The sequence below is a fragment of the Oreochromis aureus genome, linkage group 16, assembly GCF_013358895.1.
Source record: "Oreochromis aureus strain Israel breed Guangdong linkage group 16, ZZ_aureus, whole genome shotgun sequence".
NCBI lineage: Eukaryota > Metazoa > Chordata > Actinopteri > Cichliformes > Cichlidae > Oreochromis > Oreochromis aureus.
Genome location: NC_052957.1, coordinates 28,094,095 through 28,119,780, shown reverse-complemented (window position 1 = coordinate 28,119,780; position 25,686 = coordinate 28,094,095). Strand labels below are relative to the sequence as shown.

Genomic DNA, 25,686 nt, shown 5'->3' with positions numbered 1-25,686 from the left:
TTTGAAACTTTTTACAAAGAATACAAAGAAAAAACTAATTCACTGAGGTTTTTTAAAAATTATTATTTGGGTTACTCATCCATTTGAGTACTGTGAGAATGATGTTTTTGCACAGTCACTTGGCAATAGAAACTAAAAATCTGCACTTTATTGTTACATTTTAAAAACTATTGTGTTGGCACAGAGAGCCAAAATTATGAAAACTGTGCCACTGTCCAAACATTTCCACACATTTCCAACAAGTTGCTTTATGTGACTTTTATTCACAGTCATCACCAGGCCCCAGTCTCCAGTAAAAGCCCAGTGGTAACCAAAGACTTTTCCTTTACCTCTAACAGTAACAGTGATCGAGGGACCAAACATACTGCAAACATTTAGACCTTGAAGATATTTGGCGAAACTTTAATGCTTATTTTAATACCTGAAGTCAACTCTTTGTTCAGAAGCCCTTCAGGTCGTGTTAGGAAAGAACAAGCAGGAAATGCATGTGTTGACTGTGTTTGATCACAAGACATATTCAGCAACCAGGACCACGAAGCAAGAGTTGTGTGTTTTTTTGTTCAGCTCATTCCTCCGAGCTCAATTACAGATGAGTCACCAAATAAAGTCAAGCAGGATGCCTGCAAACACCAGTGAAACAGATCTCGTGCGAATTCCCTGTTCCTGTTTTATCAAATGCTAGCTTCTGTATAAAGTCGTAGAGCAGATATATCCTAAACACATGAAACATCCTCTCCCCATTTATGAACAAAATCATTTAACAACATATAGTACCAGGTGTGCGCTATCAGAGTATCCATGAAAAGCACAAGTTCATTTTAACACAATAAAAATAGCAACACATTGACAGAGTTATATCATGACTACGACATAAATCAACAAACATTACTTACAGGAAGAGTAACATTGCTACAAGATTCTGTGAAGAACTTCAGTGTGATGATGCTTTGAGGCCCAATGACATTGACTCTGACATTTAAAACAACCATAAAGTAAATAAAATAGAATTATTTGTATTTAATTATTCTATAAATGACTTTCTGTCAAAAGAAATGACCCAACAGCTCTTTGTCTATTTAATGAGACACCATTAAGACTTTCAATACCTTCAGAAACCTTGCTTGGACTTTACTTTTTAACCACCATGGGTTTAAAAGTAAGTCTGAGAAAGTAGTGAAAGAATGAAAAACCAAGCTATAGTCATATGGAACCTTGGATATTAGCTCAAAAATAGACCTCTTTGTAATTCTAGCTGCTGGAAGGTTTAAAAGCACCACTGCTCGAGGGTCAATTGCTCTCAAATCCTGGTCATGCTATTGCGGCAGGAATGTGCGTGCTCTTGATGACTGCTCAGGGGAAGGCTGGTACCACAACAAGGCTCCTAAAGAAACACTGCTGCCAAGTCGGGCTCCACATAGTCATGTGTTTCTCCACAAAGAAGATTTACGAGGTTATGGACTCTGAACAGGTTTGTATGAGCACATGGACACACAAGCAGCATTTACTACTACTACTATATGATACTGCTAATATCAATACATTAATATTACTGCCCTTTTTTAGGATTTATCTAGGATCACACACCCTGCTTAAATGACAGATGATTGACAGCGATTACCAGAATACACAAATATGCAGAGTAAAAATAAACACTGCCATTTCTTTCTTTCTTCTGCTCATCCAAAAGTGTGTGTGGATTAAGCAGCCAACTGTGAGTGGGGTTCTCTTTGGTTAGGGTGGGTGGGAATACACACTCCGGCAGGTAATTCCCTCTCAAAGTGAAACTTTTGTGGACTTTGATCTGATTTACTGATAGTTTCGGTATGATTGGTCACATTCTCAAAAGCAATGATGCACACATCAGCTTTATCTTACTGCAAAGAGCAGATTTTCATCAGTGTGTTAAAAAAAGAAGAAATTTAGCATGACATAGTTACAAAAAATACACCATATGGACCACCAAACCCAATTAAATCTGTTAAAGCTAAAAGGTAAATATACTTTCAAGCTTCAGTTATTTCATTGTGACATTTTTACTTGAATGACTATATGATTCTGTGTCTATCTTTGTTAAGCACTCACTAAATGTGTAGGGAGAAACCGTGGCTGACGTTGTGGCCTCTTATAAAGTTAACAGTTTGAAGAAGACAGATTTCTACAGAGCAGCAACAATGTGAAGAAACAACGTGACTCACAAGAGGATGATCTTGCGGTTGATATCCGGCCTGAAGGGGAAGGGTGAGGGGAAACTCTGGCTGAGCATGCTGTCGCTCCGGACCAGCCGTTTCTCCTCGCCATCCTCGTCCAGCTGCTGCTGCCATGTGGGAAGAGTCTGGATATCCACAAACTGGGAGCGAGCACCCAGAGGATCCATCCCCCTCTGGCACTACAAGCCTCGAGAGGATCACCAACTAGCTGGGCTGCAAGTACAAGATAAAGTCATTTGCCTATTTCCAGTGTGTCCCTGTGGCTTTGACAAAAAAGAAAGAAAAAATCTAAATGATTGTGGAAATGAACAGTGCTCATTTGCTGTGCTTTTGAGAAGATCTGCATCTTGGTTTATTTTCACAGGTAATCAGTCTATCCTAGCTGTGATCGGGCCACAGGTCACCAGTATGTTGTAAGGCTAACACAGAAAACCTGACAACCCATTTATGTTCACATTCACACCTATGGCCACGTTAGAATCACTGATTTGCCTAACCCCATACATGACTCAGGGAGGAAGCTGGAGCACCCACACAAACATAAGGAGAACATCCAAATGTCACACAGAAAGGTGCAGGCAGGGAGAACTAACTGGCAAAAAAGATATTATCTTTGAAAACTTAAAAGGTAAAAACAAAACCTATGATTTTGTTAAACATGTTTCAAGGCTTGGATCTTGGTGCAAAACCCAGTTCAAGGGTGTTCCAGTCTCTAGCCTCCAGAGACCTGTTTGGTGGTTATGAAGAGGACATTACAGCATCAAGAAGACCTAATAAGATCGCTTAACAGAGCAGTTACTTAGCATATGAAAAATAAATCCAGGTCTGAAATAAACTGTTTAGAATAAAGAAGTGTTTAAAAATTCAGACCTATAGGACTGAGATGTTATTTTTTCTATGCAAATACATATGTAACATGCATCCTGTTAATCGATCTAATAACCTGATCTGTAGGAGTCTGTAATGGAGCCATATTTTTACTATGTCAGTGAGCGACATGTGTTTTACTTATCTCCAAGTCTTCAGACAGTTTGGAAGAAGTACAAAATATGCACGTGACTCTGAGTTCAACCTCACCGTTTGCAATACACAACTGTCAGACAGACAGCACTGATCAGCTCGGCCAGCCTTTTTAACAGCACACATTTCAACCTGGCTTACTGAAACACTTAAAGGAACTCAGGAATCATTATTACAAATAAGCTTTCCCTGCAATGAAAAGTCAAGATGTTTGTCATGAAGCAGGTCTACGAATTAGAGAGTAGAAAACCAGCTGTCGATTCCCATTCCTAATAACGACCTAGAGTAAAGACGGACCTTTCAAACTGCATGAACGGCTGCCACCAGTCTGATTCCAGCCACACATATCAAACTGTCTCTGATTTACAGCAGCAAACTCGACAAGAAACCCGCATGTAATAACATTATCACCAGATAAAAGCTGAGCGCTTCATTGAATACACGTATGACAGTAGTCCCTTTGTTCAGACATGTAACACCATATCAACCCCAGCTCGAGATAAAACCATGTCATGAGCACGACAAAACTCAAATAGGTTCAGTGTAACGCAGAAAGTTATTTTTAGTAAGCTGGTTGAGCTGTTTTTGTTTGTAATTGTCTGCTTTTCCTGCTGTTGTGGCAAATTGGCTACTTTTACTTACTTTTTAGAGTTTTGTAAATTAAATAAGCAGTTTGAAGACATTTGGGCATTTGGCATGTTACTGCTCCATTAGCTCTTTAACAGCTGCATTTCATTAAAATAATCAAACACATGTGTGATAAGCATCCGTCACAAGAAATTAATCATCCATCTCTTACTAGGTGAACTTCTTACTCTTCCGAAGCATTTCTATGTTAGGCCAGAAAAGCAATAGTCTCATTATAAATCGATAAATAGTGCACTTTGGTCAGAGTGTCTCAGAAACCAAACAGACAGTTACCCACCTAGCAATGTATTTCCTTTACAGAGGTGATGTCACGCCAAAATTATAAAAGGAACAATTAATAAATCTTGACACGACACCATATAAAATCAAGACGTGATGTTCATCCTCAGGGTCCTCATACTAACAAGCACAAATACTGCAAATGCAGTCAAAAAGTAAGTTTCAAAGTGCCAATTACAAGGATTTGCACATTTAGCAACCATGCTAAGAGCTGATTGTTGCGGCGTAAAGTCTGGAGTATTAAAAAAATCAACATCCCGTTAGGTATTTCAAAATAAACTTCTAGAAAAATTTTCATTTAACTACGTTTCAAAAACTACATTTCATATAAGTATGACAACTGCATTTTCCCATTAATGGAGCCAGCTAGGACTCATCAATAATGTGTTTTATCAATTTTATCATTATCAAGTAGTTAGTGAAAGTCTGTTCTTCTTCTCTCTACACTGGCGTTCCCATGTACGTGTTACATGTTGGATTACAAACGAAATACAATGCCATGTGAGTATGATTATTCTGGCCTTTTAACTATTTTTTAGAGTATGTTTAATGTACTTTTGCTCTGTTCTTTATATTTTTCTGTCATGTCCATAGTCTCAAAATAGCACACGCTTTTATTTTGTATAGGTTAGACAAACAGTTTTCCGGTGCTATTCACGAGATCATTTTATTTTTCCGGTGCTAGTCAGCTGACTTAAAAAAACACTTCCGGTATGGTTGCTTAGGGATCGCTGTGGAGTCACGTTATTGTTGTAAACCGCAAAAGTCGTTGGCTCTAAGCCAGACGTCTCTAGCCAAAAATAAAACAAACAAAAACAAGTATCTGTAAATACCTAACATATTATTTTATTTTGGACTGTACATTCAAAAAATGTACAAAATATGTCTTTTTGGTATTGCAGTCAAAAGCAATAGAAGGAGCGCAATCGAGAAAACAAAGAAACAGAAAAGTCTCTTTGACTCGCAGTTCACTGCTAAAATCCTATCTAAATATTTTTTAAAAATATATTTCCAATTGAATGTATCTGTGTGCATAGTTTTATAGGCAAAGTAGCACTGCATGGTAATTGTTTTAGTAACGATTTGTGATAGATTGGTTGGGTCTGAAACAGCAGCCGAAGTCAGGCACTTCAAGGTAGTTGCTAGTTGCCACACTTCAGAGGTAAGAGGACCAACATAGACGCTTTACACTGACGAAACAAACGCTAATGTTGTATATAACGTTTAGAAATATAAATTTATGTGATGGTTACTTTTATTAAGTACAATTATCCAAGAATTGTTTTACCACGTGGGTCTAGTAACTGGGTTGTCGTGCTTAGGCACACTCGATTTGGGTCAAATTTGTCTCCGGGCGGGCGGAGGTTAACGTTGTTGTGTTGAGTCAAATGCCAGAAGCGTAAACCGCCAACTCTGCCTGCAGTTTTGTGTACTAAAACGAACGTACCCGTATCTGCGAGGACTGATGTGCTATACCTTGCTACACGTTTACTAAGTAGTACGTATTTTTGGTGTATTATTTTAAAGCAGGATTTGCAAATTATGAGGAAAGGACATAAAACGAAGGAATAGGCCAACAACATTGAATCGACACTGCAGAAATAAAGGCCGTAGTTCGACACATTATAAACAATTCGAAAATACTTTACACCTCATTAATACGGAATAGCACACTAAGATCAGACATGTATTAAGTATGTAGTGTCGTGTGCTGGTATAAAGCAGAAAAGCTTACTTGTCACACAGAAAGGTGCAGGCAGATTACAATCTTACTTGTGATATATTTAATACGCATCATAATATACGTGGTAGATATGGTAGGTGGTAGGTATATTCTAGATAGCAGGGACAAATTACAGCACAAATTAAACTATGCTATATAGATAAAGATTCGTCCTTTTATTCCTGTAAATATCTATTAATATGTGGACACTTGGGTGCATTTGATTTGTATTTCGTCTTTGTTGTCATGATGGAAAACATGCATTGTCAATGATGTTTCCATTTTTGTGGCAACATTTGGCAACAGTTGCACAACCAGAAAGCCAGGTCCTTAAAAAAGAGAGGGATGCCCTGATTGTGCAAATGTGGTTTAGTACCAAAGTTTAAAATGGTTAATGTTTTCAGCAGTGTTTGTGTGTTTTTTTTCCTTCTGTTGTATCAAGGAAACCGATTTTTCATATAAAAACTATTCACGATCTTCCCCACACTATATTGGAACATTTAGCACAGGAAGCATCAAAGCCACTTTAGAATGACACGATAACTAATAACATGTGGGTGTAATGTTCAACTTTTCACACAGTGTTATAAAAAGAATAAAAACAGTTTTCTGTATGGTCTTCATGAAAATGTAGACTTCAATATCTAGCAGAACATACTGAACTCTGAACTTGTCTTAAATTTCTTCAGACATTATGTAGAATCAGGTGGAGCCAATCAAGGACTGAGTCTTTGTTTTTCTTCCGTAAAAGGTGTCCACAGTAAATTTTTCTCCTGTGCTCTGGTGTGAAACAGGTTTCAGCATCACCTTAGGCTGCTGGTCATGGGTTTGACCAAGCAGTACCTGCGCTACGTTGCCAGCGCTGTTTTTGGGGTCATCGGCAGCCAAAAAGCCAACATCACGTATGTGACCCTTCGAGGAGGGGAGAAGGGACGCTATGTAGCTGTGGCTGCATGTGAACATGTTTTCATCTGGGATGTTCGAAAAGGCGAGAAGGTGAGGTTCAAGCTTGGTTATAACAATGCGAGAACTCATATCCAGGTACACTTCCCTTTAGATTCTACCTGTTCTTATCTTTATTCTTGTCATCTCTGTGTGTGTAGGTCTTGATCCTGCAGGGTCAGAAACATGAGGTGACCTTTCTGTGCCCTTCACCTGATGGAGTTCATATTGCCGTGGGTTACGAAGATGGTGCAGTAAGAATCTTCAGCCTGCTGAACGGTGAGAGCAACGTCTCCTTCAACGGCCACAAGTCTGCAGTCAGCGTCATACACTATGATGCACTCGGGGCGAGACTTGTTACTGGCTCAAAGGTGAGTGTGGAAGGTTGTTCCTTGGTTTTGTTAAGTGTTGACATGATTTTAAACTTGACATCGAAGTGACAACAGTTACACGAAAATAAAGGTGTTAATATAAATGGAAGATAAATTGGAGGTTTGTTTGTTGAGTGGTTTACTTTGCCTTTAAAAATGCTTTATTTTTTTTGACAACATGGACTGCGAGTTGCAGGGAATCACCTCAATGAACTGTTTACTCCTCTCTTAGGACACAGATGTGATCGTGTGGGACATCATCAATGAGTGTGGGCTGTACAGGCTGAGAGGCCATAAAGATGTCATCACGCAGGCCCTGTTCCTGAGAGACAAGAACCTCCTCGTCACATGGTAGGACACCGTGATGTTTACATTGTGTCTTGTCTACTGGATTGTATATTTGAAATGTAGGTGTGAAAAGCTAATTGTGTGCTCTGTCCACTGTATAGCTCCAAAGACAGTTTTGTCAAGTGGTGGGACTTGGACACACAGCACTGCTTTAAGACTATGGTGGGCCATCGCAGTGAGGTGAGATGCTTCTTTCTCTGCATTTGTGGAATTTCTTCCCTTCTAGATATTCCACACATGTATGGCTAGGGTTGGGCCAGATATTGTTCACAATAATACCAATAGAAATTTTTCAGCGATATAAAAGTACCATATCATGTATTCGCTTCTTTAGCGCACACAACAACAAAACAAGCCCAGACATGTCTGACAGTGAGAGGGTAAAAACCCTACAATATTAGATAGAGAACCAAACAATCAGACAACCTCCTATGAACTTGGCAAGAGTGGAAAGGAAAAACTCCCTTTTAATAGGAAGAAGGTTGCAGCAGAATCATATTCAGCGAGGGATAGCCTTCTGCCACAATTAAAATTTAGTAAAAGGGAGCTACTTCAGCAACCTCCAACAAAGCGTGATGCTTTACAAAATACACAAGAAAACGCTTCCTGGTGACGATGGAAACAACAAACTTGTTTCACCCCTTGAGGCAAAAACACACCATCAAGTACAACCAGGCTACGAAGGAGGAGATGCTAACAGCCGATGATGTACAACCCAACATTAAACAAATGACTCACCTGAGCAACACTGGAGGACTCGTTACTTACACTCGAAATAACAAGAAGCACAAACAGTGGATGAAATTATATATCTCATGGTGGTGCAGAACTGTCGACCACCCAGAAAACATGTTGTGCACATTTGAGTACTGGAGATGCTCTGTGTCTCATTGTACAACTGGCAGTAGATTCATATTTTGAATAGTGACAATCAAAGGCATTAATATTCTATTCTATTCTAATTCTATTCTACAGCATTTATTGAGTAGTTTTTGTTCTTTATTGTCAGAAATATCATTATTGCACATTTCCTTGACATCTTGTGATAGAATGTTGAGGTCATATCGCCCACACTGAAGCTGAAGCGCACAGTGTAGTTCCAAACCTGCTCTGGCACTAACCTCAGGACACAAACTGTGCACTGGGAGCTTCATGGCAGGATTTTCCATGGCCAAGCAGTTCCTGTAGGTGTACTGTGCAGTACACTATATGGTCCACATAGTGGAGCTGTTGTGACTAGCTGCTTTCACTGGAAGGAAATGGGGATTATAAGAGACTTTCCACTGGAATTTTTATGTTTTCCTGGATTATTAAGATGACTCGATGCTCTTTTTTTGTGTGTGTGTGTGTGTATGTTAGGTTTGGGGTATGGTGTTGCTGAGCCAGGAGAGTAGGCTGTTGACGGGCTCTGCAGACAGTGAGCTTCGAGCCTGGGACATCAACTACCTGGAGGAGGTGAGAAAGGACACAGCTGAGCACTTTTTTCTCTTCCTCCCCCAACTGCCCTTTACTGAGAAAAGACAATCAGAGAGAAAGCAAACAGTTTCTCTCCTAATGTGTGATGCTTTACTTTCTATGAATATGTCATGTTTTGTCTTCTGTTTCTGTTCTAAATTTGTTATTGGAAGTTAATGAAATCCTTATTAACTGTAGTTTTTGGCTCTAAAAACGATATTAATGTTGTTGTAAGGTCGTAAAAACTCTGTCTGCTTGCGTCCTGCTCAGGCAAAAGCTGAGGGTGAGCCTAAGGTGAAGAAGGGAAAAACTCTGTTGGATGATGATGATGAAGAAGACAATAAAGAAGAAGTGGATGAAAGCCTTGAAGAGGTAAAGTAGCATTCATTACAGTGAGGGTAAAATGATTCAAATGCTCTGCATGTATCATCTTTGTAGTGGAACGTCATTCTTTATTAAGCAGTGGATGTCTCAGAAGGATAAAGTCAGTGCACTGCCACATTTTTGGGGCTGTTGATTCTTTATTTTAATGTTTCACAGTTGTTAATAGTTCCAATTATTCAACAGCATCTTCAACTAGAATATTTTTGTAAATTAAACTAAATTCTCTCTTTAACCTTTATTCTTTCCTTTTTTTTGGCAGCGCATCCTAACTTGTGAAAAGGCCGGCTCCATCCTGAGAGAAGCTAGAGATCGCGTCGTCTCACTGACAACAGACCGCCACGCCAGAGTCATCGCCTGCCACGTTAGTACTGAAGCATCTTACAGCTCCTTGTGACTCGGCATGATGTCTGGAATACACAGTGCAGGAAATATCTGTGATGCTTGCTCGGTGCAGTTTGAGCCCACTGAGACCTGCTGTAGTCATACTGTAGTATCTGTTTCTTCTTTCACTGGTAGCTTATAGGCACTCATCAGTAGTAAGGTAGTCTTGTGGCTCTCAGTTAGTGTCGCTAATGTAATGTGAAAGAGATCAGTCTGACATCACTAATGTAAATCAGTTAACACCCCGCTGTAAATGTCTCTATATTCATTTGTCTTCTGACCACATGACCTGATGGTTAAATGCGCTTAAGAATAGTTTAAATAGTTTTGTTTTGTTGGTCTTTCCTTCAACAGGAACACAGACTGATTGCTGAGTTATTTCCTCTCACAGTCACAGTGCCTGTCAGCATTCGCCTGACAATCAGCTGTAATTTAAACATTGCACATGCCAGTTTTAAATGCCTTCCATTTCCTTTGTATTTGTAAACTAATTTTCTAGCTAAAAGCAGTTGATGATACACATTATGCCTTCTACGTCTTTCAGGGCAATGACTCAGTCCTGGAGCTCTTCACTGTGCTGTCAGAGGAAGAAGTGCAGAAAAAAATGACAAAGAAGCTGAAGAAAGCCAAAAAGAAGGCCACCAAGTAAGCGCACATGTATTCTGTTCTTTGGAATATTTGCACATTGACTGTTACTGTTACCACCACACAACCAGCGCTAGTTTTATTAGCCAGATGTATAGACATTCAGATACTGAGGTGGACAAATTTATCAATGACAATTAAACACGTGTATTTCTGCTCTCTTCTGAGAAAGCTTCATATGAATGTCGCTAATATAACTCTAGTACTGACACCACCTATCTTGATTACTTTTAACACATTGATGTCAGTGCAGTTGGAAGGACAAGTGCTAGTCCTGCTGCCTAAATGATTAGTTTCAGCTTTTTGTTTACTGTTGCACTCCCTTTGACCTGATGATTATTACCCCTGCTCTCTGCAGAGCTCAGGAAGCTTCAGGTGAGGAGACAGAGGAGCCCGTGGTGAAGAGGATGCTGAAGGACGAGATCATCAGACTAACAAACATCAAAGCATCTTCCAAGATCAGGTCAGTGCAGCGAATTATGTTCTCCCTAAAATTTAGAAACTTAGGTCCAGATAACATCCGAATAGATGTTAAAATGAATTTTCTTGTTTCAAATCTAACTTTTCAGACATTTTGAATTCACTTTGCTGCCACTGCTTGTCTCAGTGTTGATCCAGTGACCCTGTTTCTAAACATTAAAGCACAATTAAATGTAGTAGATCTTGAATTTCCTCTGGTCATGGTTGTTGTGTGCATTGCCACCACCTACTGGACATTGAAGTAAAAGTGGAGCATACTGGGATGAAGTATTATAAACTGCTCTAATCTGTCTTATATTGCAGTACAATTCCAGACAACTAACAGTCTTTAGTTCCTTGAATAATTTCATAGGATGAAACAAGGCTAATTCATGTAGAAAAATAAAAAAAGTGAAGATTCATGTCATTTAAAAGTACAAGCTCTTACCACCTGAGAATAGTGGTGCTGCACAAGATTTACAAGATTTATAAATATAAATAAATATAAAATATAAATTTTGCAAAGTGGAAAAAAAATAACATTTAGACTTATTCAAGTAAGTACAGATCAGGACACAATTATTAACTCCCCTATGAAAACAGCAAGTTTTTAAGTTAAACAGGGCAAGTAGTATTTAACATAGCTTTTTCAAACATCAAGATAATTTTGTCCTTATATGTAAATAGCTCAAATTGTGTACAAGTTGTTGATCTAAATATATCTGAAGTACCTGAAATCGTGCCTATTATGTAGGATGGCACTTTCCAGAATTAGAGAGGTTGTGTCTGGCTCCTCTCTTATTTACACAAGGAGGCGCCACAATAGGTGGAACCACATATTTGCCCTCATGCATCCCTCCCAGGTACTCGTGTCACAAGTCAGGGATCTTCGCTAGCCACACTTTTCAGAATCAGGGGTCTGTTCACATGCACACACCTTTCTCTGACTCCCCATCCATGTCCACTGTCCTCTCTCAGGTGGGTGGACTGCCTGTCATGTGCAGGTGGTGAGCTGAAGGTGGTTCTGCTGCTCCAGAATAACACCGTTGAGACCTACAGCCTGAAGACCTCACAAAAGACCCCAGTAGCCGATAAAACGGCTCGCCTCACACTCGGTGGACACCGCACAGATGCGCGCACACTGGCGTTCAGCTCAGACAACCTGGCTGTCCTCTCCGCCTCCGGAGACACCGTCAAAGTTTGGAACAGGTAACACCAATTTAGATGCAGCAGGTCCTGCAAGGGTCTCATAATTAGATTCATTTTGTTGCATTCAGTGAAAAAGCTCTTGCATTTAGTCGTTGGTATTCTAACTGTCCTGCCCACTGTGACAGATCCACTCTGCAGGTGATTCGCACCATGGCCTGCGAATACGCCCTCTGCTCCCTCTTTGTGCCTGGAGACCGACAGATAATCCTGGGAACGAAGGTATGTGGACACACACTAAGTCATTCAGACACTTTGTATAAGGCTTATAGTATATAAAGAACCACTGTTCTCTATAAGTTATTGATGTCATCAGTGATTTAGTGGATTTGAGCGTGGCTTTGACCTTTTTTTCTGAATCCTGTAATCTAATAGCAACCTTTTGGAAGAGAGAATAGCGCTCCTTACAAAGTTGTAGACTTTCTTGTAGTCAAGAATGTGTTTTGTCCTTATTAGAGTGGAAAGCTGCAGATCTTTGAGCTGGGCTCAGGAAGCCTTCTAGAAACTGTAGATGCCCACGATGGAGCTGTGTGGTCAATTTGCCTGGCCCCAGATCAGGTAAACCTGACTGTACTCTGCTTGTGTGTCTGAGTGTTTTTCACACCCGCCTTACGGATTTCTAAATAATCAAATTCCAAAGACTGATTTTTTTAATTTTTTTATTTGTGTGTGTTTCCTGTAGAGAGGGATTATCTCAGGAAGTGCAGATAAGACTGTGAAGTTCTGGGAGTTTGAGCTGGTAAAGGACAAGGAGACCAGCCAGAAGTAAGTTTATTTTGTTCAATGTTCAGGATCGATGCGGTAGATTTTCAATGATGATTGATGATTGTGGGGGTTTTTTCATGAAGCCTTCTCTTTATGGTAGATCAACATAATGTCACAGCAGTTTGTATCATAGCCACAGCCGTTAAGCTACTGCTTAATGTTACTGGACACAAATTTTACCTTTTTTTCATGTCTCTGAACATGATTTCTCGTCATGTCCACTCTTATCAGTTCGGATTTGTGTTCATCTACATTAAATTCATATTTTCAGCCTTTAAAAGGGGGGAAAAAGTTCGACATTTGGATGCTGAAGAGGGGATGGATGAGTGAATGTATAGTTTTGCAGACTCAGGAGGTCTCGGAGACTGATACAACCCTTCCCGTTGTATCAGAAAAGGCATCCCGTCTAAATCAGTCCCAATTCAAGTACGCAGATCCATCTGCTGCGTTGAGCCCTTGGGAAGTAAGGGAAGAGCCCAAAGTATTCTTGAGTAAATTATCTAATTGCATTAAACTGTGTGTCAACATAACTGACACACAGTTTTAACAGTTAATGCAATAGTTTTCTTCAACTCAAGACTCCTGCTGTAACCTGGAGATCCTCTTTTAGATGGTGTGCATGTAAAACAATAAGAATGTGTCAGTGTCCAATAATATCTGGCCCTAACTACCTAATTTACTATTCCTGTTACCCGCAGTAGGTGCAATATGAAACACTGCTAAATACGGTGAAGGCAGTAATGTTGAAAATTGTGTTGATATTGCATCACGACTTACCTGCAGAGTTGTGTGTGTGTGTGTGTGTGTGTGTGTGTGTGTGTGTGTGTGTGTGTGTGTGTGTGTGTGTGTGTGTGTGTGTGTGTGTGTGTGTGTGTGTGTGTGTGTGTGTGTGTGTGTGTGTGTGACAGACGGCTGACAGTGAAGCACAAACGCACTCTGCAGTTGGAGGAAGACGTTCTCTGTGTGAAGTTTTCTCCTGACCACAGACTGCTGGCTGTCTCTTTGTTAGACTGCACAGTCAAGATCTTCTACACAGACACACTTAAGGTACCCTCGACATACAAGATTAGACTTAAATTTATATTTACCGCGTACTGGCTTCACGACACTGTTTACATCATATCTACACATTCTCCCTTTTGCTGCTCCAGTTCTTCTTGTCTCTGTATGGACATAAGCTGCCTGTACTTTGTCTGGACATCTCACACGTGAGTATTTTTGAGATATTAAAATTATTAGCTGCAAGACTCAGACTCAAGAACAATCACCTCAGCCCACAGTCTTCCTGACTCTGACCTTGTGTGTCTCTTAACCAGGATAGCACAATTATTGCCACTGGCTCCGCCGACAGAAACGTGAAGATCTGGGGTTTGGACTTTGGCGACTGTCACCGCTCCATGTTTGCTCATGACGACAGGTACTGCCCAGCACAGACCCAAACCAAACAGTCAGAGGTTTAACTGGAAATAAAAGAGTTTTTTACTCAGTGATGAAGTCATCTACTGGGCAGTTTAGCTTCCAACCCTGACTTCATCTCTGTGGTTAGAGACTCTGATCTGTGTCCTGTTAACTCACACTGACCCGTGACTTCACACCAGCTGCTCTTTCATCTGCACGCTCATCTGGTTTCTCATGGACCATTTCAGTTTCTGTACTTGATGATTTCTTTTCTTTTGTTAATTAATTTTTGATTAAATGTGATTTTTCTTTCACTTTTTTCTAATTTCCTTTTAAATGTGTTGTTGTGTAATATTCTTTCCCGTGTCTCCTTGTTTGAAATTGATCTCAGTCTGCTTTGTCTCATTCTTTCTTTCCTCTGTTTTCTCTTTGCAGCGTCATGTTCCTCCAGTTTGTTCCCAAGACTCATCTGTTCTTCACAGCAGGGAAGGACAAGAAGATCAAACAGTGGGACGCAGACAAGTTTGAGCACATCCAGACACTTGAGGTAACAGCTTTCCCCATGCCCACTGCTCAAAAAATGAAAAGAACATATTTTATTCAGAGTGAAGTCAGTTAAACTTCTATGATATTAATCCTGTCAGTTAAGTTAATTGTTAATTAGTTTCAGCTCATTTGGTGTTAATGAAATTAACAACAGATGCACTAGAGGGGTAACAATGAGACTGTCCCCAAAACAGGAATGGTTTTGCAGGTGGAGGCAACTCACATGATTCCCTTTTCATCTTTTCTGACTGTTTTTTCACTGGTTTTGCATTTGGCTGGTTGTCAGTGTCACTGCCGGTAGCATGAGGTGATACCTGGACCCTATCAGATCCTCCAGGATGCCACATCAATACGTTAGTGATGCGCAAATGAAGCAGTGTTTAACCATTTCATCAGCTGTTTTAAAAATAGGTTAATTTATTCAAAGCTTCGTTTCAGTGACCTCTAGTGGTGAAATAGGAGACAGCAAAACAATATCTCAGTCGTGCTGCTGAGTGTAACGTTTGTATGAATGATAGAAATAGAATTTGGGGAAGATGGATTGATTGGGAAGATGATTCTGTAAACTGATGTAGGAGTTGGAAGAAGGTGTGCATGAGGAAACAGAGGATGCGCTGGGATGGTAGGGAGTGCTTGTGTAACTAGGGTAACTAATCCAAACTACACCTCATTCATGAGCTACGCAGAGAGTGTCATTGGATTTATTCCTCACAGAAACACACAGATCAGTTCTGGGTGATCAGTTTTCTTCTTTGTTAAGTTCACACTTCTTATACTCGATTTAGACTTCAGCTGGAAATCTAATTTGTAACCTACGATGTAACTGGAAATGGGTTATAACCCTACGCCATAGCCTTCCGTGTAACCTGACAAGAAGTGTAATTTCACGTCAGGTCAACGCAGCAACGCAGACGACTGATTGGCTTGGAAGTTTACGCCGTAGGGTTCAAAGGGGTTTTATCTTAAATCAGGAATTAGTTCATAATCTAAATTTTATAGCACTCCACCTAGTAGTTGTTGATACTTGGTCTTTCCTATTTGATTTTTTTTTTCTTTTGTAGCTGCACCACATTTCTTACCGCCCAGCTTCTTCATTTTACATTTTGAACGTTGCCACTTCGCTACATTGTAACACTGTGAGAGTTCTCTCTGAATCACAGGGCCACCATCGGGAGGTTTGGTGTCTGGCCATCAGCCCAAACGGTGACCACCTCGTGTCGTCATCTCACGACAAGTCCCTGCGTCTCTGGGAGAGGACGAGGGAGCCCATCATCCTGGAGGAAGAAAGGGAGATGGTGAGGTGGAGGACAGGGCCCACATAGATGGTGTTACATAGGGCTGTTCGATATAACGATATATATCGGATGACAATATAAAAACGTCTATCGTTTCATTTTACGCTATCGTTTGTTTCGTGGTGTCATAAAATAAACTGTTTACGGCAATATTTTTTCATTATTTTGATGGTCACTGTAGTGGCTATATTAATTTCCTAAAGTTCTCTCTTTCTCTTATATTTAATATAACCACACTACAGACGGACAAGCGCTTGTTTTTTATGCGTTGTCGTTAGCAACAACGACGGTAAAACCACCTCGTGTCCGCTTGTTTATTTTCCACATAAACCTTTCACAATAAAGCTCAAGATCCTGTTGAGACTTTTCAAAATAAACTGAATCACGTGAAAGATTCAGAGTATTTACGGATGAGAAGCAAAAAGAGCCGTCAGGTGCTAAAAATAAACCTTAGACTCAAACGTTAGAACAGGCTTTTCCCCGCAGCACGCTGTGTAATAAATACTCACAAAGAAAACAGCGGCTGTTACAACCTATGTCTAAAAATGTATCGTTTCATGCATCAGTTAAAACACTCGACTCCAGGTACGCGACGCCCAGCTGGAAACACTTCATGCAAGTCGAGCTGCCCGACATTCACAGAATTTACAGAAAATGTTACATTTTTGTGATTTATATCGTTATCGGATGATAGATGTCTTAATATCGGGATATGAGATTTTGGTCATATCGCACAGCCCTAGTGTTACAGTGGTTGACATAAACACCTAAACACCACCTCCTTTTTGTGTCGACAGGAGCGAGAAGCAGAGTTTGAGGAGAGCTTGGCTAAAGGAGATGCACCTGTGGTGAGTGCTTAGTTTTCAGCTTCTACACCTAGTTGCTGTTATGTTGGATGAGTGATGCATTTATACGTTCTACTTCTCAGGTACCTGGAGAGACGCAAGGAGAGGCAGCACCTGCTGGCAAGAAGACCGTGGAGACAGTCAAAGCTGTGAGTTCTCTTCAGTAATTAGCTGAGTTATTATCTGCACTCAAAAAGTATTTATGGACAAAATGAAAACTTTAAGTAATCTAATTGCATGTAAATTTTCTGTGCAATTGTATTCCATAAGTAGGATTGTAAAGCGTTCAATTTAATGGACTTTGATCAAATGAAATTTACTTGATTGGTACACATTCAGTTTTTATCAAGCATATTTTCTTTAATAATTAATTAATTGAATAAATCCTTGATGATTTTCTATGTTTCAGTTGCCATTTACTAAGAATTATTCTTCATAGTTATGAGGGCCAAAAATCAGAAGCCTTCTTTGTTGATCTTTTTCCTGTGTGTGCAATTTTTTTTTTGCAGGCAGAGCGAATCATGGAGGCTCTGGAACTCTATAAAGGGGAAACAAGGAAGATGGAAGAGCACAAATATGCCTGTGAGAGTGCAGGCAAAGAGGTTGAGTCATGATTTAAGTTATTCTACTTTTGCTGTGGGGTAGTGCAGTAAAAAGACATTTTTTGTTTCATCAATGCTAAGCTGATTCTGAGCAGAAATAATTTTTCCAGCAGCTGCAAATGCACCGATGTGAGGAAAAGGTCAAACAACATTACCTTAGTTTTTAAGTTCTTCCCTTCAAGGTCATCTTCCTGTGCACCTCTGGACCACCCTGAGTGGTGATGTGGTTTTTGGAAGGCTCCAGTGGAAGTCCTGCTCTGTCCACTTACAATATTTTAAAAATCACCACAGAAACTACCCTACTTGCTAGATTTAGCTCCGCGCACTTGCCAGAGTGTATTATAAATTGATGAGTCACATAGTTGTGACCGGGCACCTGTGGCAGATCCACAAGGACTTTCAGGGAGTGATGTAAAGACTGGCAGAAGCACAGACTTGGGTCCAGATGTGCAGAAGAAGATTAAAGGGCACATCAGACAAGTTTAAATCAGGTTTTTTGTTTTTTAAAAAGCATCACAGGTAGATCATTAAACAGTTCATCCTCTTTTGCAGCTTCCTCCACCACAACCCAACCCTATCCTCGTGGCCTTTGGAAATGTTTCGGTAAGAGAAACAGAGTTATGAACAATAAATGTCTTCATACTGAGATCACAAATAAACCTTGTTTTCAGCTCAAGCTATAAACGTAATCTGTCTTTGTCCCTCTTTAAGCCCTCCCGCTACGTGTTAGATGTGATAAAGAAGGTCAGATCGAGGTAAGATTTAAGCAAAGTGCACCCACCAAATATTTGCCTGTGAAGCTGATTACCATCTGCCTACATTGTCCTGTGCATTTAAATACACTCAGATTTTTTTCTTTTTTGTGATCATCAGTGAGCTGGAGGTTTCTCTGCTGGTGCTTCCTTTTCCTTATGTCCCCGAGCTCCTGAAACTCTTCAACAGTTACATCCAGCAGGGCCTGGAGGTGGAGCTGGTCTGCCGCTGCCTATTTTTCCTTCTCAAGTAAGACGTGCTTTAATATGGAAGGGTTGTCTGTTTTATAGTCAGATTTAATCTTTGGGCAGTTCAGTAGTGTTCAAAGAGTCTGGGATCTGTGTGAAAAATTGAGACAACAAAAGCATTTAAAACATAAATTTAAAAAACTAATTAACATAAGAATGGTGGGCTTTTTAGGTGTTATGAAGCTCATTTCAATGATCAAATGTTTTAACGAAACTAAAATGTTGAGAAAATACAGATTATTCAAAGGCGCTAAGAACAGGAAGCTGAGGCTACAAATTGCATGGGCTCATCAAAAATGAACAATTAAAGATTAGAAAAACATCGCCCGATGAGATGAGGGTTGATTTCTTCTGTGACACATGGATGCCAGGGTTGGTGAAACTGACATGAAAACGTGGATCCATCCGTCCTTTTTTCAACAGTTCAGGTTGCTGCTGGTAGTGGATGGAGGATATTTTTATGGCACACTTAAAACCCCAGCCTACCTGAGTATTGTTGCTCACCATGAACATCAGTTTATGACTGCAAGTGATGATCTTCTGATGGCTGCTTCCAGCAGGATAACACACCATGAATAACACGAGCAAGATGCACCTAATAAAAGTTTTTGTTTATTTCTAGGATCCATTTTGGTCAGATCTCCAGTAACCAGATGCTGCTGTCTGTCATCGATGAACTACGGACCAATACACTCTCAAAAGTGCGGGAAATCAGAGTAAGTGACATCTGAGGGGAAGGGAGCGGGACCGAGCAAAGCTATTTGGTGTTTAACCAGTTGTTGCTTCTATTCTCTCTCCACTTTTACTTTCCTTCTTTCAGGATGTGATGGGTTTTAACAGTGCGGCCCTGCAGTTCCTCCAGCGGGAGATCGAGAGCAAAGAGGACGTCATGTTCTTTGCCGATGCTACAGGTCGCCTGGAGGAGAAGAAGAAAAAGAGGAGGAAGAGGGAGAGGGCCGTCTTGACCATTGCTTGAATTATAATGAACATTTTGGATTGTTTTCGTATAAACGTCCACTCTCCACCCCATTCTGCTTTATTCCAGGAGTGGACCAGATGCCTCACACTGTTGCTTTTTATATGTTATTAAATCCTGAACTAATGTAACAAAGTGTTATTCAGTGGCAAGCTTCATTTCCCAAATAAACTATGTCTGAGGTTTTCTCACAGTACTTGGAAGTTTTATGGGCGGGGGGGCTTTCAAAACAAATAAATCCTTGGTGGCAAAGAGAAACGTAGCGTGGATTCTCAGCATTTCCCTGTGTTTCCTCAGGTTTCTATAAAATTCATTCAAATATAGTTAAACTTTAAATAGATAGAGGTTTAAAGTAGCACTAGTACTCCTTTCATGCTCGCCACAAACACAAAAGGACATGTATGATTTAAGCTGGTTTCTGACCTACAAGCCCAAAGGGAGCAATTCAGGCCCGGAGCCAAACCAAGGCCAAAAATTGTCTGGACGTGGCAGTCGTTTTGAAAGATGTCAGACTACCTGAGCTCTAGACCACCTGGGTGTTACCACCCTGCCCCACAGAGCAAGTCCCCTGATTCCAGTTGGCCTCAGTGCAGCCAGCCACTACTGAAATTAGGGAGATGTGGCTTGACTTTATAGCCCCAGTAACCTACCCTGGATTTATTACCCCAAGGCCTGGTAGATAGGGTAAGTATAATTCATAGCATGGGAGAAAAATCTTGGTTTCCAGCTCTGTGAGCTGCACAAATGTGAAGCGTAGGTTTGGAGAGTGCTTTCTAATCTTCTGGCCTTTAGAAAAGTTTCACACCCACATCAGACACTTCATTTTCCACAAGTGTGTTTATTTCCTGACCGTAGGGCGCTTTTTGGAATAATGAAATGAACCCTTTAAAACACCTCACACTCACTGTTCATGTACTAATGTCACAGCGGACAAAAAAAACAAATTAACTCTGTATTTAGAAGCATGTAAAAAAAAAAAGTGTGTGTTTTTATGGGTCTGGATTTGGTCTCAAAGCTGTAAATATCTCACCTACCAAAATTAAAAATTCTTCAGGAAAATCCCAGGCTGCACTCTCACACACACTCAAACGACACCGGCAGCGCATTAGCACCCAACTGTGGTTTAGATTAATCATCGCAAACTGATTAAAATGGGAAAAATTCAAAGGCCTTAAATCTACAAGCATCTTTCGCCTCAAACTGTGCCAAAGTGTGTGACATTTCACTGAACCTACAGTGAGGTAACAGTATAAAATAGAGTTTTAATGGTCTGTGCAGAATATGAAACCCCAAAGCGCCATTTTTCAGGCTCTTTTCCTTTTTTTCTTCCTCAGTAACAGAATGTTCTGCTGACGTTCTCCCTCTTTCTTCACTCATCCTCACTGTTCCTGCAAGCAATCCTGGCTTTATTGTTTATTAGAGCCTTTATTACAGGGCTTTGCATCCCCGTGTGCCTGCAAGCCGATTATTCCAAAGCTCATGTTCAGCCTTGTGATCTCAAAGTCAAAATACAGTGTTTGCAGGACGATCCAAAAAATTAATCCAAAGATTTATTTGGCTCCTGCCCTCACAATAATCTGTAAGTTTATTGTCATTGGCGTGGAACAAGAAGATACATCAATCTTTTTTGCCACTATGATGTCACTTTTGGATTCTATTTGCCTTACAACCTTGAATATCCCTAAAAAAGGCAGCAGTGACTCCTTTTTTAATGGATGAAAGCCCAGGGAACTGAATGATATGTTTCAGTCACTAGATGGCAGTCTTGGCTTTGCTTAAAGCCGCTTTAGCTTGCCCCTTTTGGTGTCTAATCTAATGCATTAGTCCATGTTAGGAGATCACACAACTCCTGTTGCAGCTCAGGCCAAAATGGTAGATAGCTGAATAAAACTAAAGCAGTGGCCCCAGATCTGAGATATTCAGGCTAAGCAGCTTCATTGGTGCTCGTACACATTTGCGACACCCATCTGTTAGTGAAAGAAGCACAAGAAACTCTGGATTAGTCTTGGATTAGATGCTGAGCTTTAGTTTTCGCAGGCGATCCACTTCTCTACTTAGTTCTTCTGTAATCTAAAGTGATGTCTAAACAGCGTTTCTTCCTCTGTAACTTATTATTTTTCCTTTTTTCCAGGCAGTGAGTATTAGCTCTCTAACACTATGTGTTCTTTAACAGTCTGTATTTACATTAGAAATTGATGGACAGGAGATTGTGTTACTTTATGCGGTCTACATTGCTATAGTCTGTCATTGTATACTCTGCATGACATTATGTACAGCAGGATACGATCTACTCACAAATGCTGACTTGATCTGCTGCTGTCTATAGCCAGTGAATGTGATATGAGCTATAAATGTGTATGACCCATAGTTGAGATAGGTGCTGTCGGCAGTGACAGGCCTCCTGTTACAGCAGCGCTGCTCCTCTATTGAACAGTTCACACAGCAACTCTTGAACAGTGTGACTGAAGAAGAGCATAACAAGCTTGAAATGTTGCCACTTGAATGTTTTCTTTGTGTCCATTCTTTATTAATGTATTTAATTTGATCATTTAATGCTTTTAAAGTGAAACATACCCAGGAAAGGAAATTACATTTTTGTCTGGTGTAATTACATGCTGTGCTACAGTAAAGTGTAAAATTTAAATGAACAAAAAAGCAGAACAAATAATTTACAAAGGATTTTCTCCCTAAATTTAATTAAATTAATTTGTTAAACTATAGATAAAAATACAGTGCACCTACATTTAAAAAAATTGTATGATTATTGCAAATCTTATGCCACAAATGCACTGAAAATAAAACCAACGTCACTGACAGCTAATCAGGTAAATTAGTAACACAACACCCAGAACACAGAGTCACAATCTAACATTCTTATTAGAAATCCTGACAATGATACGCTGGTGAATGTGGTGTGGATGGCATGACGTATGAAGGACACTCAGATGACATGTTTTTCAGGAAAGACCTTTTTCAGCAAGATGTTGCTAAAATATATTTTGCATGTATTACAAAGGCTTCTATAGATATTAAATGAGAAGTGTAATTTTCATTCTAAGTACTCATAAAGTACCAAGTACATAATGATCCACTGCTGAAAGTAATCCAAACCAAAAGCTACATTTCAAAAACTGCAGTGGCCGGCTCAATAGGAAATTCCTGAGCTTTCAGTTAATTTTTTTTTACATTTGTAATCTGTTTGCAAATATTTTTTAAAGTAATTTTTGTTATTTTTTCGCATAAACGATTTCCACAGATATAGCAGATATAGATATAGCAGATATCCACCTCCAAGCCTGGTTCTACTCGAGGTTTCTTCCTGTTAAAAGGAAGTTTTTCCTTCCCACTGTCTCCAAGTGCTTGCTCATAGAGGATCGTCTAATTGTAGGAGTTTGAGCACCTTGAGGGGACTGTTGTTGTGATATGGTGCTATTTAAATAAAACTGCATTGTTTCAGTTGTTTCACTGGGCTGTTTATCCTTTAGATGATTATTATTGAGCATGTTTAAAGCAGATTTTTAGAGTCTCTAACTAATGTACTTCTGGAGATATGAGACCTGACAAGAGTAGGTAACATTTAAAAAAAAATAACAGAGGTTGCAAAAAGTTTTTGAGTAGCAGTTTATTGTTTTATTAAAAATATTTGCAGTCTGAAGCCACTTTGGTCTGCTTCTTTAAAGGTTATTCACATAGCATTGCCCTCTGCTGTGTTAGGTGTGTGTGTGAGTGAATACATGAAACACTCCAGGCATTTTGTGGAACCACTGAGGTATAGAGCAGTTACTGACCTGCAGACCACGTAACGTTTACACAAATGTTGCAGCTCCAAATGTGATTTCATTTTGTTTTGTTTCTAATTAAAAAAGCCAGATAGCTCATTATTATAATATCTGATGTCTAAAACGATTCACCCGCAGCCTGTTTTGGTTCATCCGTCTGCAATGACCTCAGCACAGTCATCGTGGCGTCCAGTCAGACAGCAGCACAACTTCAACCTTACAGGCAGGCCATCCATCAGCCTGCCAGGCCACCAGTCATCCCAGCGACTGGCCTCGTGTTAAATCTGTGTCCAGCACTCATGAATGAGCCCATACCTGCACTGAGATATGAGGTGACGGCTCATTCTGCTGGGACGCAGCTGTAATGTGGCTGCTTCAGCAGCAGCAGCAGCAGGAGGGGAGGACTGGGCGGCGGCCGCTGAGCGTCCAGGCAGGCTGGTGAGTGATGAGGTGATGGTGCATGCAGAGGCGGCCAACGGGGCCGACCGGCCACTAACTGCATAGCTGTGCACATACAGCCATGAATGTTTCCTTTCTTTGCATCCTCTCGGCTCCCCCCCTCATGCCTCAGCTGTCCTCAGACTCTCTACACTTCTTTCCTTGATGCTTGCATGTCTGGGTGTCTCTTCTCTTGCAGCAGATCTTTTAATATGTGCAGCACAACTGTAATATGTAGCAAAAAATGCATTAAGTAATTGATATATTGTTAATAATTATTATTAATAACAAGAAAGTTAAAAATAAAAAAAATGCGACTGTAGGATTTAAATTTCAAATCCACAAAGTGGGATCAATAATAAATCCATCAAGTTATCAATAAAAATGGCTTTATCCATTTCTGTTTAAGTGTGCGCTCCTTTCTGCCTCCAGGTTTTAATGGTGCTGCACATGTTGATGGGGTCGGCAGCTCACCTTCCTTCATCTCAGCGGAAGGGGGAAACATGTTTTAATAACCAGAGTCTGCAGAGATCAGGGGAAAGGAAACCGGTTTTTTCCTCCCGCCCTGCATCGAGGTCAGCCCTCCGAATGCCCTTACCAAACCACACACAAACGCACAACCTTCTGTAGAACACACGTAACAAGCTCGTAATACTGGAGCGCACACACAGGCACAGAGCCGAAACTCAACAAACGGATCTATGTCTTTTAGAAAAGGCCAGAGTTTTCATTAAAGGCACGAGGCAGCCATCGGCCCACAAAACTCATTGGACTTAATTTTAAAAGCCTATACACACACACACACACACACACACACACACACACATGTGCATAGCCGCTCTTTAAGAACTCTCCCCAGAAATCCACATAGCTGATGTAATTAGTGATTTTAGAGCTCTGCACTTCATATTACAAGTCATAAACAGACATTCAATACTGGGCTTTGAGAGTGCTGTTTATTCTGGAGTTTTATAGTCCACACAGGACCCCTCTGTGTTTATTCTCAGGGAACAATAATGCTACTATGCTCTTAGGCTGGAATGCTATTCATTTGTCCAATTAAACACAGAAAATAAATAATAAGAAAAAAAAAAAAAAAGTCCAGCCAACTCGTTCTACCCCGATTCCGCTCCAAAAATAGTTTAACAATACTTTCACTCTGCTGGGGGATTTACGGGGTGGTGCTGGCTGATCGATGGAATGACACGGAGCCGAGTGTTTGCAGAAGGCTTAATCTGCGTTATTATCTTAGTATACGGTGGCATGAATGTGGATGAAGCGAAGCAAAACACAGATTGTCTGCTGAATTGGAAAGGCCAAGAGGAATTTTGTTGTTCAACTTCTTTTTCTGGGGTACACGGAAAGCCCAAATCCAGTGAAAATCTAACATGTCCTATTCACAGGAGAGCTGTGAACAGCAGGTAAGCTAAGCTAAGCAGCTCGGGCTAACCGAGAATGTTGTTGGAAATAAGTTCAGAGAGTTTTTAAATCAAATATGGCACCATTTGCTGAAAATGAGAGTTTAGGTACAAATTGAGGGCAGCAGAGTGATTTTGTGTAACATGAAGTTAGTATGTGGTCACTGTTAGAGAGATGATTTATGAAGAGGACGCTGACCCACAATCCTCCCGACAGACATGCAATTTCCTGTGTGAGAAAACACTAACTTAATCCATAAGGTAAAAAAAAAAAAAAGCCACGGACAGAAACTATTTGTACATGAAAAACAGTCAAACCGCTAGCAGGGAATGCTAGACGAGACAGTGTGGGACTGTCGCTGGGCACTTAAGAGCTTCAGCTCATATTTTCCTACGAAAACTCTGACTATATTCTTTTACTGTATTTCCTGAGAAAAATCCATAAACACCAACAGCACAATTAGCCCGCAAACTTCACTCAATTTATGTAATTCCACAAATCTGGTGGCACACATCATAAATACTCTTCCAGAGCTCTTCCAGAAAATAATTTTA

The 25,686-nt window shown here is 40.3% G+C and overlaps 2 protein-coding genes across 6 annotated transcripts in view; one reads left to right on the top strand and one right to left on the bottom strand.

Annotated features, from left to right (window-relative positions):
- Positions 1 to 4,386, bottom strand: part of gdap2 (ganglioside induced differentiation associated protein 2) — a 28,553-nt gene extending 24,167 nt beyond the window's left edge. For 2 of the 4 annotated variants that reach the window (XM_031755578.2, XM_039600239.1), the window contains exons 1-2: positions 4,153 to 4,386; positions 2,196 to 2,420 (exon numbers count right to left, since the gene is read on the bottom strand). In XM_031755578.2, coding sequence (XP_031611438.2) covers positions 2,196 to 2,374 — 179 coding nt within the window. In that variant the 5' untranslated portion in view covers positions 2,375 to 2,420; positions 4,153 to 4,386. Of the gene's footprint in view, positions 1 to 2,195; positions 2,421 to 3,524; positions 3,612 to 3,869; positions 3,947 to 4,152 lie in introns of those variants that run through there. The other 2 variants (XM_031755580.2, XM_039600238.1) reach the window with 2 other exon arrangements.
- A 782-nt stretch (positions 4,387 to 5,168) lies between these two features.
- On the top strand, positions 5,169 to 19,689 carry wdr3 (WD repeat domain 3). 2 transcript variants are annotated; one of them, XM_031755570.2, is made up of 27 exons: positions 5,169 to 5,316; positions 6,672 to 6,873; positions 6,981 to 7,190; positions 7,423 to 7,541; positions 7,640 to 7,718; positions 8,898 to 8,993; positions 9,264 to 9,365; positions 9,637 to 9,738; positions 10,303 to 10,403; positions 10,762 to 10,866; positions 11,841 to 12,071; positions 12,197 to 12,290; positions 12,525 to 12,626; positions 12,751 to 12,833; positions 13,742 to 13,880; positions 13,985 to 14,041; positions 14,150 to 14,250; positions 14,667 to 14,778; positions 15,938 to 16,072; positions 16,870 to 16,920; positions 17,001 to 17,066; positions 17,427 to 17,519; positions 18,072 to 18,122; positions 18,231 to 18,274; positions 18,393 to 18,521; positions 19,143 to 19,236; positions 19,341 to 19,689. In XM_031755570.2, exons 2-27 carry the CDS (start codon positions 6,700 to 6,702, stop codon positions 19,494 to 19,496), a joined length of 2,826 nt encoding a protein of 941 aa, XP_031611430.1. In that variant the 5' UTR covers positions 5,169 to 5,316; positions 6,672 to 6,699; the 3' UTR covers positions 19,497 to 19,689. The 2 variants fall into 2 exon arrangements, with proteins under 2 accessions (XP_031611430.1, XP_039456349.1); XM_039600415.1 differs by lacking the exon at positions 5,169 to 5,316 and adding an exon at positions 5,373 to 5,652.
- Positions 19,690 to 25,686: the final 5,997 nt, after the last annotated feature.

Coding starts and splice junctions, on each gene's coding strand:
- wdr3 (XM_031755570.2), top strand. CDS start 6,700: ATGGGTTTGACCAAGCAGTACCTGCGCTACGTTGCCAGCGCTGTTTTT. Junction 14,779..15,937: donor AGCACATCCAGACACTTGAG/GTAACAGCTTTC, acceptor TCTGAATCACAG/GGCCACCATCGGGAGGTTTG. Junction 17,520..18,071: donor GTGAGAGTGCAGGCAAAGAG/GTTGAGTCATGA, acceptor CCTCTTTTGCAG/CTTCCTCCACCACAACCCAA.